Source organism: Salvia splendens, chromosome 22, assembly GCF_004379255.2.
Source record: "Salvia splendens isolate huo1 chromosome 22, SspV2, whole genome shotgun sequence".
NCBI lineage: Eukaryota > Viridiplantae > Streptophyta > Magnoliopsida > Lamiales > Lamiaceae > Salvia > Salvia splendens.
The window spans coordinates 24,708,966-24,724,881 of record NC_056053.1 but is presented as its reverse complement, the minus strand read 5'-3'; the positions used below and the strand labels follow the sequence as shown (position 1 = coordinate 24,724,881).

Below are 15,916 nucleotides of genomic sequence, written 5' to 3'. Positions count from 1 at the left end.
ACTTCACCGCCCATTTCTCATCGGTGTCCATCAACTCGGGCGCATATCGTGCCATCTGCGCGAGGGCTCGGTCATACTCGGTTACAGTCATTCGGCCTTGGCTTAGTGTGTGGAACTCTACCACCTTGGCCCGTCTGTACGTCTTTGGAACATACTTGTTGTCAATCTCCACCTTAAACTCCTCCCATGTTAGCGCCTCCAGGCGTGCAGGATCCATAGTTCTCTGCCGAGTCTCCCACCAGTAATCGGCAGCACCTAACAGTTGAAAGGTAGCACCAGCAATGCGCTCCCTATCTGTGCACTCCATGACCCTGAAGATACGCTCGAGGCCGCGTATCCACTCTTCCGCTTTGGATGGGTCTCCTTGTCCGTCAAATTTTGGGGGATTCTGCCTTGAGAACGTAACTATGAACCTTTCTTGTTGAGGCGGGGGTGGAGGTGGTGGTGGCGGTGGTGGTGGAGGTGGTGCCTCCACGTGGGGTTCTTGTCGTGGTTGGCGTGCACGTCTTGGCGGCATTCTGATTCAATATCCAAAAAGTGTTACTACAATTCTCATCCAAAATTACCACTTTCTCAAAATTTTCTTATAAAACCTTCATGTAGTATAAGATGCAACACATAGGATATAAATCAAAATCAAAATTCTCATTAAAAGAAAGAAGGCCAACATTGTTCCCAAGAGTAGATCGTACAGAAAGCAAAAACTGAAAAGACAACGAACTATTCTAATTCTAGACTACGACTCTATCATCCTCATCCATAGGCCCTTCCTCCGGGTCTTCGTCGTCGTCCTCCTCGGAGTTCCCTGGCAGAGCCTCCTCATAATCATCTTCATACCCTTGTTCACCCTCGTACATGCTCACATACTTATCCTGATACACGACCCTCTCTTCCACCTCCTGTGGGGGCTGCTCCTCTCGAGAGTCCACCAGTGCACAATACACGGCTTTCCGAAAGCCAGCCATGTCACCCACCATGTCATCGGTAGCGGGCTCATGCCACGTGTACCTCCTCGCCGTTCTTTCGGCCCACTCCTTCCAGCTATCGGGAAGCAAATCTATTAGCTTCTCAATGCCGTCATGCTCTGTCACTCCGAACTCCTGAGCTGCCCTCCAGAGGGTGTCGAAGTGTGCCACGAACTCGATCAACGGTACATGATCCTTCTTCCGGTACACTCTATAATCTCTGAGCACCCTCTGTGCCCTAAGTCTATCGCGATCACTCCGTCGCGGGGTTCGGAACATACGCGCCATCTATAGAAAAAAAAACAGAAACACCCGCCTCGCGTATAAAAACAGAGTACATAACCGAAGAAGAGAGAGAGAGAGAGTGTATGCACGTATCGCTGTTCTAACCCAAACCCGCTGGTGTTCAAAGGCCAAAAGCTCTTATCTATCATAGGTCCAAGAAGCACTAGTGAAAATCTATCACGTCTAAGTTCAAACATTCAAAAGGCCAACACATTCTCACATAAAAGCTCACATCAACATTCACGTCATCATAACATCACACATCAGCCACATGCTTCCATATAAGTTCATCATACATCAACAGTTCATAACACCATAACAGTTCATAACTCAAATAATTTCCAACTTTTCCACATCACGTTGTACCCTTCCACATGTCTCAACATTTACTTAAACTTTACATAAAACATTTTCAACACCAAAATCACAATTTCCTCCACTTCCATATACTTTCCAAAATTTCGAAATTTTCATTACCTCATTTCTGGTTGAGTGCGATGAGTCGGATGTTGAGCCAATGACACTTTTGAAAACTTACCCCAGTCAGAAAAAGATTTTTTTTTTTTGGGTCCAGAGCAGAAAGAGAAAACCTAGGCTCTGATACCACTCTGTCACGCCCGCATTTCCTAAGGATAGGAAGTACGGTGGACCGCGACTAGGGGGGGGAAAAAGAAGCGGGGAAGAAAGGGGGGGTAACAAGAATATTTGACCCAAAACATTTAATAAAAGGAAATTCAATTCAAAACAAAATACTGTGACGACATTCTTGAGTTAAAGTATTCAGAGTTTTAAATGAAAACATCGTGACGGTTTACAAGCAGCGGAAAAGACCCAAAGACAGATGATGCCGGGTATGACGACACGACACCATCCAAAAGATAAAAACACACTTTGGCTTTAACTGCTCAACATCCGTCCTCCCCATCGCCGCTCAACCTGCACATTAAGAAAACAACATGCAGGGCTGAGTACTTAATGCACTCAGTGGACACACGCCAAAAACAAAGTTTGTCATGCCATAACAGTGTAACATTGGGGTTTTGAGTATAATGAAAATAACCCAAGTACACAAAACACATTTCATAAATTCGACTGCGCAGTCATTTTCCGATATTGCCACCCTTATTCCCTCAATCATACACTATCTGATCCAAACCATGACAAGGGGCGTGGCCACACCCCAGGTCATCTAGACCGGCCAACTTGCTCTCAGATGGCACCCAGTCTCGTGTACACTAGCCTGAGGGTTCGCAGCCCAACAGACCCGAATTCGATTAAACATATGTGGTAAACCACTTCAGATAGGTTTCAAAACAAAACAATCGGCAAGACAAACTGTTCACCTCCATAAACATTTCCGGAACAAAGTCCGTATTTAAAGATAACCCACATAAAAGTAGGGTAGAAAAGCCCACCTCGATTGCTTAGCTTTTAAAACAGTTCCCTTCAACCACACTTTCCTCGAAAAAGATCACCCTTTTGAAAGATAAATAATATCATGATTAGAGTCAGAAGAGACGAGACTTTAAACGACAATGCATGATTCCTATGTGGACGACTTCAACATCTAGCACGTTACACGTACATACACCTAACAACATATTACATAACAAACACACAAAGCCACACGCTCAAAACACACCCCGCACGCAAACGACGTACCCAAAACGCGCACACGACACACGAACACAGCACTCCAAGTCCTGGCATACCCTTACTGTGCAACGGCTCACTTGGCTCGGAAAAGGTTCGGAAAAAGCTCGGAAAAAGGATCGGCGTCTCGGCCTGGCTCGGTGTCTCGGCCGCCTGGCTCGGCACCTCGGCCGACCGTCTCGGCCGCCTGGCTCGGCACCTCGGCCGACCATCTCGGCCGCCTGGCTCGGCACCTCGGCCGCCTGGCTCGGCACCTCGGCCGACCGTCTCGGCCGCCTGGCTCGGCACCTCGGCCGACCGTCTCGGCCGCCTGGCTCGGCACCTCGGCCGCCTGTCTCGGCACAGCTCGGCACCTGTCTCGGCACAGCTCGGCACTTGTCTCGGCACAGCTCGGCACCTGTCTCGGCACAGCTCGGCACCTCGGCCGACCATCTCGGCCGTCCGGCTCGGCACCTCGGCCGACCGTCTCGGCCGCCTGTTCGGCACCTCGGCCGACCATCTCGGCCGTCCGGCTCGGCACCTCGACCGACCGTCTCGGCCGCCTGCTCGGCACCTCGGCATCTTATGCTCGGCACCTCGGCCGTCTGTTCGGCACCTCGGCCATCTGTTCGGCACCTCGGCCGCTGGTTCCGTGTACACTCACTTCCCTTCAACTTCCGATTCTCAAACCCTATACGACATTCCCACCACGCATTCTACGTCCCAAAACACACCCAAACACCTGGGATCATCCCTTCAAAATTTCCCACCAGCCTGCCCTAGGCCGGACCCTAGATCTCTCGGCCAACCCACACAAAACCCTTGAGCCAAACACAGATTTCTCCGAGCCATCTCTTGGCCAAACACACCCACATTCAACACAAAAACATAACACTCAGAAACCCAACCATTGCACATGAAAACATCACCCAGAACACACCACACGCAGAACTGCGCAGTTTACTTGCAAAAATCATAATAAATTCATACGACATCCCAAGAGGCTGAAAATTACACACCACACAGAAGACACACCAAAGTTTATACAGTTAAAAAATCGTACCAAAAGGAGGTCGTTTGCTCAGTCAAAAAGGGGTCGGAACCCACTGTCAGTTATCACCGAAAACATGTTCAACACAAGCACATAGCCACAAATCCTACTCAACATCTAACCCATCCAAAAACGTCCTATATGCATGAGTTTTCGAATTAAACAAGAGTTAGGGGTTACCTTCCCCGGATGGTTCAAACGAAACGCAAAAGCTTTACTTCCTTTTCCGACCCCGATTCACGACGAAGGAGGGTATCACCTTGAGGAATTCAAGACGATGATGAGAGGGAGTGAATGAAAAAGATGAGAACCGAGAGGGAGAAGGAGAGAGGGAGCTTACCGGTGTTGAGAGCAATTGCAAGAGAGAAAGGAAAGAAAACGATGTGGGGAGAGATTGGAAAGGGAAAGATGTATCGGTTAAGAGGGAGTGGGGGAGGTTGAGAAATTAGTGGGGAGGGGGGTGAGAAACCGAGAGAGAGAGAGAAAGAGAGAGAGATTTAATTTTAATTAGGATTTTTAAAAACATGGCTTAATTAATTATTTAATTACATTTAATTTGCCTAGGTAGAAAATACCACATCCACAACAATCAAATAAACACAAAATATTTTCCACACCAAATTTTAAACACAAAAACATAGAAAAGAATTTCATCCTTAATTAAAAGAATAAAATTCCACAAATTTTCGGGTATTACATGTTTCCTCTTTAAACCGCGCAACACCACGTCGAGCCAAGTACACATGTGGTCCTCCATCTTAGCTGGCTTGTCCGTGGTTTCAACACGTGCAAGGTTGATCATTGGCTCCTTTTGTGCCGCACGCTCCTTACTCTTCTTTGTCTCATTCTCAGCTTCAGCTCTCATGGAGTTCGTGGTTGTTCTGGCTTGCGCACAACGCACTGCAGCTTGATCAGCTTGACGGTCCAGTGACTTGAGATCACGGATCGCGGCTTGTTGATCAACACAAAGTGCTCATTTGGGAATATACTGTGGCAAAGATGATCCCGGTCGCCCATACTGGAAGAAGTCGTACGATGGCCTTCAGCTCCTCGACTTGTGTCACTGTGCAAAGCCTCTACGAATCCAGGGAGCCATTTATGTGGTCTGATTCCATCTTTACTGCAGCCTTGTCGAAGAATCTGTGTTTCCCAATACCAAACGTTCAGTTTGTAAATGATTTTAGTTGCTAGCGTGATTGATCAGATCTTTGGTGTGCTCGGCTTCCTCTGATTGCAAGCTCAGCATCAGCTGTTTCATACAACCACTCCTCATCAGCAGGAACTTCAACATGATACTTCCTGAAAGATGCTACCAGTACTTGGCCGATGCGTGTGAGAGGGCTTCCCCCGGGTTTCTGATTACGGTACAGATGAGTGCCTGAGAAAAAAAAACCCAACAGCTATTGCCATGGCCAGTGTGGGGAGGCCAAATCCCCATTCCCAGCCAATGTTCATTTGCACCCAAACTAGGACAGAAGAACCTATCAAGGCGCCAATATTAATCGAGAAGTAGAACCAGTTGAAGAAGGAGCTTTTATGCTTCTTCTCAACCTCATGTACTTCCTCGAATTGATCTGCTCCAAAGGGCTTAAGCCCACCAGTTCCGAGTGCAATGGAGTAAAGTGAGATGAAACAAACTGTAGATTGCACTGTTGTCGCGTGACAATCGTCTTTCCTATGGCATGCTGGTCTCGGGCCGGTCACAGATGCTGACAATGTCAACAATGCCATCCCCTGAATCTGATCAATTACTCATCACTTTCCTTTCTCCCTTATCTCTCTCTCTCTCTCTCCAAGTATACTCAAATCAGTGCAACTTGATATAGACATGAATCGAAATAGAATTCTAACTGCTTTTAGGTTATATTCTCAATAAGATGATGCTAAATTCCCAATTTCCCTCTTGTTTTGGCTTTTCAGAACGCCTACATTCATCGAAATAATCGCACATAATACGAAATTGACCAGTAGAGTCTAAATTCATCATGTTACATGATCATTACCATCTCAATTTGTACTTTATTAATCAAAGTATACTCAATTAAATGCAACTAGATTCAGACATAAACTGAAACAGAATTCTTACATCTGAACAGGATAACTTACAATGACATAAATGATAGAGAACCTTGCTATTGTGTAATATCTTCCAAGAAATGCATCGGCCACGAAGGCTCCGAAGAATGGCATGATGTAGCACGTCCCCATCCAATTGGAGGCATTGTTGGAAGCAGTGTTGTTGGGTTGGTTGAGACGCTCCTTCAAATAAACCTCCAGATTCGAGCTCAACCCATAGAATGCCAACCGTTCACAGAATTCGTTCCCTTTCAAACAAACACACAGAATTCAAACCTAGCATTGGTGAAAATAACAATATGATCACGGATCATTTGATCTTTTTTAGGGCACGCAATAATTCCTGAATCTGCAATCTCATTTTAGTATTTGGGGGTGTTGAGCCACGTAGTAAAGGCTATTCAATTTAGCTAAAACAGAGGTGATGAAGGGTTTACTAATCTAAAATTGAATGGAACACGAAACTACAGTTCGTTAGTGTTGGGCATTTTTTTAACACAAATAAAATATTTAATGAGTTTGGAGCGAGAATAAAGTACAAAAAGAATAAAATGGTAGAGGATTTGTAAGAGAATAAAATAAAATAGAAAATAATTAAGAGAAATAAAGTACTCTATGTTGTATTTTGCCAAAAAAAAGAGAGGAAAGAGGGATGATATGATCAACACAGAAATACTCCATTTATCATATAAAAATATGTGCATTATCAATTTTCGTCAACAAAAATACGGGCATTTATATTTATGGAAAATTATCTCAATTTATTAACCCTTATATATTAAGTTATTTACAATTTATATCATCATTAAAGTATTAATAATAATGTGACTCTCAATATCCACTACTAACACTATTTAACTATCATTCTCCTCCCCTTTCTTACTTTATTAATTTGTCTTAATTCTCGTGTCATATCATATACTCATATTTTTATAGAACTAGTTTTAACCCACGTGCGATGCACGATGAAATATTTTTGTATCATACGATTTTAAATTGTTAATTGACTAACACAAGATCAAGTTTTGATTCCGATAACAAATTGGTAGTATTGCAAGTTTTAAAATTGGACGATAGCTTTTCAAACCTCAAAACGGTTTTAAAATTGTATTTTGAAGTATAAACGCGCCGACGCAGAATAATATTGTCACAAAATTGTGTGGAATCTTTTTTGTATTATGTATCCATTTAAATCAGTACTATACTTTATCATAGTCGAGCTTCATTACATTGCAATATAGTGACCCTAATACGCTAAAAACCCAAACCTTGAAACCTAAATCCTAAACCCTTAACGTCAAAATATAATCATCATGAACAACAAATGAGCCAAATATAAATAAAATCCTCCCTCTATCCCAGTTCAATTTTACTTTGTTAATCACTTAAAAAAAACTTTAATAATAGAAAAAAATAAAAAGAATATCATAACTTCATGTTAAACAATATGAAGAGTATTGGAAAATATGGAGTGGAAAACATGATGAAAAAAATATGTGAGTGGATAAATTACCAAATGTCATATATTTATAGTCCAAAAAATAGAAGATAACTCCTCAAAACCTTTTCACTTTCTTCACCTATTATTAAAAATTTTAAAACCTTTTAATTTCTCAAAAATTAAAAACTAAGCGTTACGTAAATGTTATCAAATTTTGGAAAATGAATGACAATAATTTCCGCCATTGTAATTGTATGAAATGAGTAACGAATAAATGTATAATAAATTGTGGAAAATGAAATGGAAGGCCATTAAAGCAATAATATCAGAATTTACTTTACAACCTTTCGGTTAATCTGCATACTCATACAACAAAAGGTCTTTATTCCTCATACTTATAAATACCAATCAGTGGCAATATTAAATGTCCCTAAATATCATTATGGATTTTATATAATTGTACTTGTATACCAATGTAGAGACTTTGATATCACGGGGATCAGTAAAAACCAAAACTTTTCGCCCGCTTAGTAAAAACAAACGAAGGAAGTTAAGATGCTGCTAAAATATAAACACGTGGAAAATAATGCTGTACATTATTTTTATAAATTGGAAAAATGACTCTGGCCGTGAGACTAAAAAATAAAGCAAATTTACATCACATAAAACAGAAAAACCTAAAGAATGTATAATTACCACTTCTCCTAATGAGTTCCAAGATATTGTTTATCAAAAGTTATAATTGTACTGGTGATACACTTCCTAGCCGAGCTTCATTTCATTGCAATATAGTGACCCTATACAGTAAAAACCCAAACCTTTAAACCTAAATCCTAAACCCCTAACTTTAAAATAAATATTAATAAAACTTAACTTTAGTAAATAAAATAATACTAATTCGTAAATTATGAAAAAAAGTATTGTAAACAACCCCAAAAGTACAATAATAAGAATAGCAAAATAAAGAAATTAAAATAATACATAGTCAATTAATGTCAATATTATATTCATAAATAAATTAGTTCAAGTAATTATTGTAGAATTAATTTTCAAATCTTAACTGAATCCACGAATACAATTTTGTAATATATAATTAAACTTTAAATGAATAGAATTTTATTTGAAAACTCAAAACCTAACACTAATTTAATTCCATAATTTTAGGGATAGATGCATAATTATAGTGGTAGATTGTAACTAATTTAGATAAAAATATAATTCAAAATATAAAAGTAATATGATATATAGATATTATACCGAACAATTATATTGCACATGGAAAATATCCCTACCGTTTTCAATATTAGTACTACAATTTTGCATACAAATGTTTATGTCCTAAATTCATTAGTTATTTTAAAATAAAACCTTTTAATTTCCTCAATATTAAAGCCCCACAAATTGGCAATTGTAAATTTTATATCAATACGTTATTAACAACGATTAAATTTTATTGGATTGTATTTTATATATTATTATTAATCAAAGTAATGAAATATAAAAGACGCTAAAAATGAGAAAGAAAATTAAATGATTGAATTAAATAGATTTGTATTATAGTATTAATTTTCTCACAAACTCTATGTTTCATGTTGCACAAGCAATAGACGTGGAAAGCAATGCATCATTATTAGCGGGTTTTCAAATTCCATGCTTAAGTTTAATTGTTTTATGAAATTCAAGTTTTTTTCAATAGCCAATGAAATTCTAATATGTCTAAGAAAAATTGTATATAAAAAAAATTGTAACTTCATAATGTTGCTCTTGAAAGCAAGTATGCAAGCAGTAATGTAGTTCTTGAAAGCAAGAATGAAAGCAAGAGAGGTAAACCAATCTGTCAATATCTTGAATTGTTTATGATGGGGTACGAACTAAACCCTAATGGCAAGCCCAATAACAGTGACGGCCCATCAGCCCAGAGCCCAAGAAAGAGTATCTGTTCGGCACCAAAGAGTTCGGCACGACCAAAGAGTTCGGACTCAGCCTACAGCTCGGTAAAAGCCGACCAGTCAAGCTCTCCTCTCAGATCGGCAAGAGCTGATCGGTAAAGTCCAGCAGTTCGGTCTCAGCATTCGACCGAACTAGGAGTTAGTGGACTCATGAAAGGCCTCCACGACCTCCGCTATACCCACGATCTATTTAGTGGTACGAAGCAGTTATTGAGCAGTTATTGCTCACCCACGATCTTGTTAGTGGGGCTGCAAACCACGACCTTAGTTCAATGTATAAATAGAACTTAGATCAGATAGAAAAGGGTTAAGCTCTCTAGAGATAAAAAGATATAGCAAGTCTGTGTTGTAAGCTGTAATCCCAGATCAAGCAATACAATCTTGCCCCCCCTTCTTCCCGTGGACGTAGATTTACCTCAGTAAATCGAACCACGTAAATTCACCGTGTCGTAATTTATTTTTACGAGCATTCATCATCATCAATAATTCGCGGATTCATCACTGGCGCCGTCTGTGGGAAGCAGAGAACAAAATTTGTGATAAAGCGAATTTTTGATCCATTTTTTCCACCCAAAAAATGCATACCAGATCGCAGAATACCCGTATTCCAGCCCGTGAGAACCAGGAGGAAGCCAATCCATCCCATAGGTCGGGAAAACAGCCTAGGGATAAATCCACCACCAGTTCTCATGGCGAAGGAACAAGCCGCTCCAAAAATCGTCCCACTGAGTCTTCCCAGCAGCCCGATTTGAATGAGGCTGTCAAGCAGTTTTTGGCTGAAAAGCAGGAGGAATTCTTAACCTTCCTGCGAAAAAGCCAAAAGCAGCCGGAGACGAAAACGACGGATTCTCCTTCTCCCTCCGCACAAGAAAGTCACTACCGCAGTAGTGTCGCATCTCCCAGGAGAAAGAATCCTCAACCCCGACATATTCCTGTTCCTCCTCGGTACCGGAATCACAGGAGAACTCAATCTCCTCCATACCGACGAGATATCGGATTCGCCGTATACGGAGCACTGAAGACTCCGTTCTCGGACGACATCACCCGAACTCCCCTACCACAGAACTACCGAACTCCGTCGATGACTTACGACGGGCTCGTGGACCCTCACGATTTCTTGGGGCGCTATCAATATAACATGGCGAACCAGGGTCTCAACGAGGTCCACATGTGCAAGCTGTTTCCCGAGCTGCTCATCGGGAACGCGAGAAGGTGGTTCGATAGCCTCCCCCAGGGCAGCATCAGATCTTACCGAGATCTAATGGATGCCTTCCACAGGAGGTTCTTTCAGAAAGCGGAAGCCCGAATCACTTCGGCTCAGCTGCTTTCCATTCGTCAAGGTCGCGACGAAAAAATCAGCGACTTTATGACAAGATTCCACAAGGAATGCCTGCAAGTAGACGATCTCAACGATCTGCTTGTCATCTCGGCATTCCAAAATGGAATCTTGCCCGGAGCTCTCTACAGGAAGCTCGTTGAGTGCGGTCCGCAGACAGCTCAGGAAATGTGGGACATTGCGGACCAGTACTCCCGGGCCGATGAGGCAGACCGTCGCAAACGGTCGTTAGACAGCTCATCGACCCGAGGAGACAGAAGGAAGCCCGATCATAGCGATCAGGGGCATCCTCGCCGGACTCCATTTGAAAGAATTCAAAGGGCTCCGGTGCAAGACAGATTGGGACCTCGTCTCAATCCCGAGAAGTCGCCCGCTCAGTTCGTACCGCTGAACAAGCCGAGAGCGGAAATTTTCGAACTGCACTCTGACCTGTTCGAAAAGCCAAAGCGGATGACGAAATCAGCCGCGCGCCGACCCCAGGATAACTACTGCTCCTACCATCAAGACCACGGTCACGATACCGAGGAGTGCAGAAACTTGGCTGCAGGTATCGATGTTCTTGTGAGGGCAGGGACATTGAAAAAATACCAAAGCAAGCAGTCAAAGAAGAATAAAAAGCAGAGTGGTGCGAACTGCGCTCCTCAGGATCCGAAAAGGCAGTCGGATCCCGAAGACGATGACGAGCCGCAATATGATGGAGTAATCCAGACTATTGATGCGCTTCCTGCCGGGAAGACCAAGTCGTCCCTAAAGTCAGAACGCAGAGGCTCCAATCGAGAGGAGCCAACGCATAAAAGGCTGAAGCAGGACGAAGTGATTACGTTCTCGGCTGCTGATCCCGTCCCGGCCATCTCTCCTCACCAAGACGCCATTGTCATCCAAGCCGGAGTGGCAAACAAACTGATCCACAGGGTGTTTGTGGATACAGGAGCGTCGGTTAGCATTCTTTTTAAAGAGTGCTTCGACAAACTAGAAGTGGACCCAGCTCGGCTCAGTCCGGCTCCGCTTCCCCTGAAGAGCTTCACTCAGGAGGACACCCGCCCTGAAGGTATTATCAGCCTTTCGATCACGGTGGGGAAAGCGCCTACTAGCTCCAGTACGATGATTGAGTTTTTCGTGGTGAAAGCTCGGTCCCCGTACAACGTCATCCTGGGAAGAGACTGGCTCAACACAGTTCGGGCCGTTTGCTCCACCTATCACCTCACCATCAAGATCCCTACTAAAGGAGGGATAGCGGTCATCCGAGGTGACCAAAAGAGAGCAAAGGAATGTCTGCAAATTGCGCTTAGAAGTGCCGAGCAGTCAGATCGGCACCACCAAGCATAGCAATCACAGCAGCCGGAGTCAGAGGCGATGACCGAAGTCATACCGGAGCCGAACTCGATGACAGTTCAGCTGTACGAAGACGATCCATCCAGAACGGTTAAGATCGGCTTCGCGGGAACGCCCCTACTTCGGGAAAAAACCATCCAGCTCCTCAAGGAGTGGCAGATTCTGAAGCCGAGCTGCTATCTCTCGGCTGTACAGAGGCAGCACGACGTCGGCCCCCTGCTCGCCCTTATCGGCAATTAGCCTTACCAGACTACCGACAAAGGCCGAGAACTGGCTGCTCAAAAAGAGTTTCTCCGTGTAAACACGGAGAGTCTCCCCCTGGGCAGCCACGGCGGCAGCATCCCTCCGTTTCGTCTGCTCTCGCTGGATGACGAGCTGGTTTTTGGCAAACTGAGCTTCATCCTGGGCCGAAATCCTAGCAGCTCTGGCTTTCTCAAAGTTAGCCTCAGCCTGTTCGGCCCGATGACAAGCAGCCGCCAACTTCCTCTGCATCTCAGCATAGTCATTGGACGCTTTGGAGAGTTCGACGGCGACGAGCTTGGAGAGCATATCGTTCCTCTGAAAATGGATAAAGAAAAAAGTCAACAAAGGGGCCACAAAAAATACAGGAAAAAAGCAAGGCCAGAAAATCAAGAAGAGAATTCACCTCGGCGAAGTCCGTGGGCCATAAAAACGGCTCACAGATATGTTCCGAAGGAGGCGCCAAGACCACGTCTTTCTCTGGCGCTCTCGGGGGCTTCTGGGCCTTCCCCCTCCCCTTTGCCGAAGTCGACTCCGGCTTCTTCGGATCCGAAGAGGTTTTTTGCCTTTTCGGAGTCCTCTCGGCATCAGACGCCGAGCTGGTGGTTTTCGGCCTCTCCGGCTCCTTGGACTCCGAAGATTTGCGGCTAGCCTTACTCAGCATGTACACTGCCAAAAAGCAAGAAAGCAAAGTCAGATTTTCTTCGTTAAAGCAGTAGAGCATAAAGATAAAGAGAAATCCTCACCCTCGGCCTCTTCGTCCGAAGACGAGATGTCGAACACGACGTCGCCCTTGACGAGCTCAGACTCCGTGTATTGTTTCCTAACTAGGGGAATCTTGTTGAGCTCGCCATCGAGCTCGTCCAACGGTTCAGGCCGAGGGTGACGGATAACGGACTCCGGCCCTCTCCAGGGAAAACTAGGAGCCGCGGTCCTATCATAGTAGAAGAAGCGATTTTGCCACTTCGGCCACTTCGTTTTACAAAAGGCTCTAAAGGGCTGTAAAGGGATCAAGTAAAACCAAGACCCTTTCCTCTTAAATTGAAAGAATTTAAGGATCGCCTTCAAAGACAAATCCCTTCCTAACCTACGGAGTTCGGCAGCGAAGGCCGACAAGTGCCTCCAAGAGTTCGGAGTCACTTGGCCTAAAGGAAGCTGAAAAAAAATCTAGTAAATCTATAAAGGCAGAAGGGAGGGGGAAACGAAGCCCGCATTCTAAGCAGGCCTCGTACACGGTGGCGTACCCCTCCGGCGGGGAGTCAGCCCTATGATCACCGTCAGGTACCACCGCCTTCCCCCCAGGAAAAAAGTATTTTTCGGGTAGGGATATCACAGTATCCTTACTCAAAATACTATGGAAATACTCTACGGTCTTCTCCCCGGACTCTTTCCGGACAGAAGACCCCTTATCCCCTTTCCTACCGCTACCCGACTCCGAAGAAGAAGAAGACATTTTTCTTACTTTTTGAAGGTGAAGAAAGTCTGAAGAAGCTCTTGAAAGCGGAAGAAAATTTCTCGAGAAAGAGAGAGTATAGAAGACGCAACAGCAAAGGTGTTCAAATGAGGAAAAAGGAGCATATTTATCAGATTCGGGAAAGATTTCGAGATCGTTGCGCCGTTTCGAATCCCACCTTTTCAGGATTCAACGGCCGGATTTTACTGTCGCATTTAATGCAGGCACGCGCAAGGCACGTCCCCTGACGTCAGCCTCCCCCTTACCATTATCCAGAATGCCGAAGTGACTCACCTCGCCGAAGTGATTCACTCCGCTTTTCGGGGGGGGTAGTGATGGGGTACGAACTAAACCCTAATGGCAAGCCCAATAACAGTGACGGCCCATCAGCCCAGAGCCCAAGAAAGAGTATCTGTTCGGCACCAAAGAGTTCGGCACGACCAAAGAGTTCGGACTCAGCCTACAGCTCGGTAAAAGCCGACCAGTCAAGCTCTCCTCTCAGATCGGCAAGAGCTGATCGGTAAAGTCCAGCAGTTCGGTCTCAGCATTCGACCGAACTAGGAGTTAGTGGACTCATGAAAGGCCTCCACGACCTCCGCTATACCCACGATCTATTTAGTGGTACGAAGCAGTTATTGAGCAGTTATTGCTCACCCACGATCTTGTTAGTGGGGCTGCAAACCACGACCTTAGTTCAATGTATAAATAGAACTTAGATCAGATAGAAAAGGGTTAAGCTCTCTAGAGATAAAAAGATATAGCAAGTCTGTGTTGTAAGCTGTAATCCCAGATCAAGCAATACAATCTTGCCCCCCCTTCTTCCCGTGGACGTAGATTTACCTCAGTAAATCGAACCACGTAAATTCACCGTGTCGTAATTTATTTTTACGAGCATTCATCATCATCAATAATTCGCGGATTCATCAGTTTATAATTTAGTTAAGTAAGGTATAACTGAATAGCCACAAATCTCCAACTAACCATGTCTTCCCATATGATAATATCTATTTTTTCAAACCAACAGATGTGGATTTATATCTTGGTGCAGAATGGTTACTTTTAAAGCTTTCTCAAGACAAAAGTATACCTGCAAAAATAAGTGAAGATTTTATAAAATATAGTAATAAAAAGGAAAGATAAGAAACTAAAATAAGATAAGCATCAAAAGTAAAATAACATAATTAAAAACACAAATTAGATTAAATAGCTTAGAGAGAAAGATAATACCCCACATGATTTGACGGACAGAAGCATCTTTATTGAAATAATATTTTTTTTATTAATAGAATTGGTATTTATAGAAGATTTGATAGTAACTCAATGGTTGTTTTTTACTTATTAAGAGCTATACGTAGTGATAAACGTGGAGATTAATTAGTATTTAAGTTTATATAAATAAGAAGCGTTTTATGCTTATATATTAAAAGTCAAAGATGTAGCATTTAATTAGTTGATCTTTCAATATAATAACTCTAAAATTTATAGATTCATTAATCAATTAATAATTTTTAATTTTAAAGAATGACTGCATTTAAGATGAAACGGCCATATTGATTTTAAATTTGTATTTACAATGAATCATTATCAATCAACGTTGGAATTTCAGACGTTGTTGAAAAGTAACGTTTGTTCATGTAATGGCAAGGAAGTAGTTATTTCATAAATATTCAAATTGATCCTATAACTTATAAATATTTCGGAATAAGTACAAAATCTATAAATATTTTAAAAAAATGTCAAAACTCACATTTTATATAGGATAGATAGATAAAAATAAAGATGTGAAAAAGCCATACAACTAAAAAATCAAACCAAAAGTTTTAATTCCCAATTATAATGATAGAGGTGCCATACAACTAAAAAATCAAACCAAAAGTTTTAATTCCCAATTATAATGATAGAGGTTAGAAGAGATAGAAAGTCAAAGGCCAAAAACGTTTTTATTGGCATACATTTTATTACTGTTAATTAGTTTGGATCAACAAATTATTTGCTCAATTATAAAATAATTGATCATAACCGTCATGTCTCTTGAAAATCTTACAAATGTATATAATAATAACAATGTACAATATGAGAAAACATATGCCAACATAATTCTACTTGTACTAATTAGAAACGTGAGTCCAACATTTTTAAAATGAGAAACAACATGA

General features: G+C 42.6%; 1 protein-coding gene across 1 annotated transcript; it reads right to left on the bottom strand.

Moving 5' to 3' along the window:
* Window positions 1–4,645: 4,645 nt before the first annotated feature.
* Window positions 4,646–6,401, bottom strand: LOC121786397 (protein NRT1/ PTR FAMILY 8.1-like). The gene is made up of 2 exons (XM_042185028.1): window positions 6,040–6,401; window positions 4,646–5,673 (listed from the first exon to the last, which is right to left on the bottom strand). Exons 1-2 carry the CDS (start codon window positions 6,139–6,141, stop codon window positions 5,293–5,295), a joined length of 483 nt encoding a protein of 160 aa, XP_042040962.1. The 5' UTR covers window positions 6,142–6,401; the 3' UTR covers window positions 4,646–5,292.
* Between the last annotated feature and the right edge of the window lie 9,515 nt (window positions 6,402–15,916).

Bases quoted from the DNA above. Each gene is read 5' to 3' on its own strand.
- LOC121786397 (XM_042185028.1), bottom strand. From the start codon at position 6,141: ATGGGGACGTGCTACATCATGCCATTCTTCGGAGCCTTCGTGGCCGAT. The intron at 5,674-6,039 runs GTAAGTTATCCT...GTAATTGATCAG, and splicing joins TCTCTATCATTTATGTCATT to ATTCAGGGGATGGCATTGTT.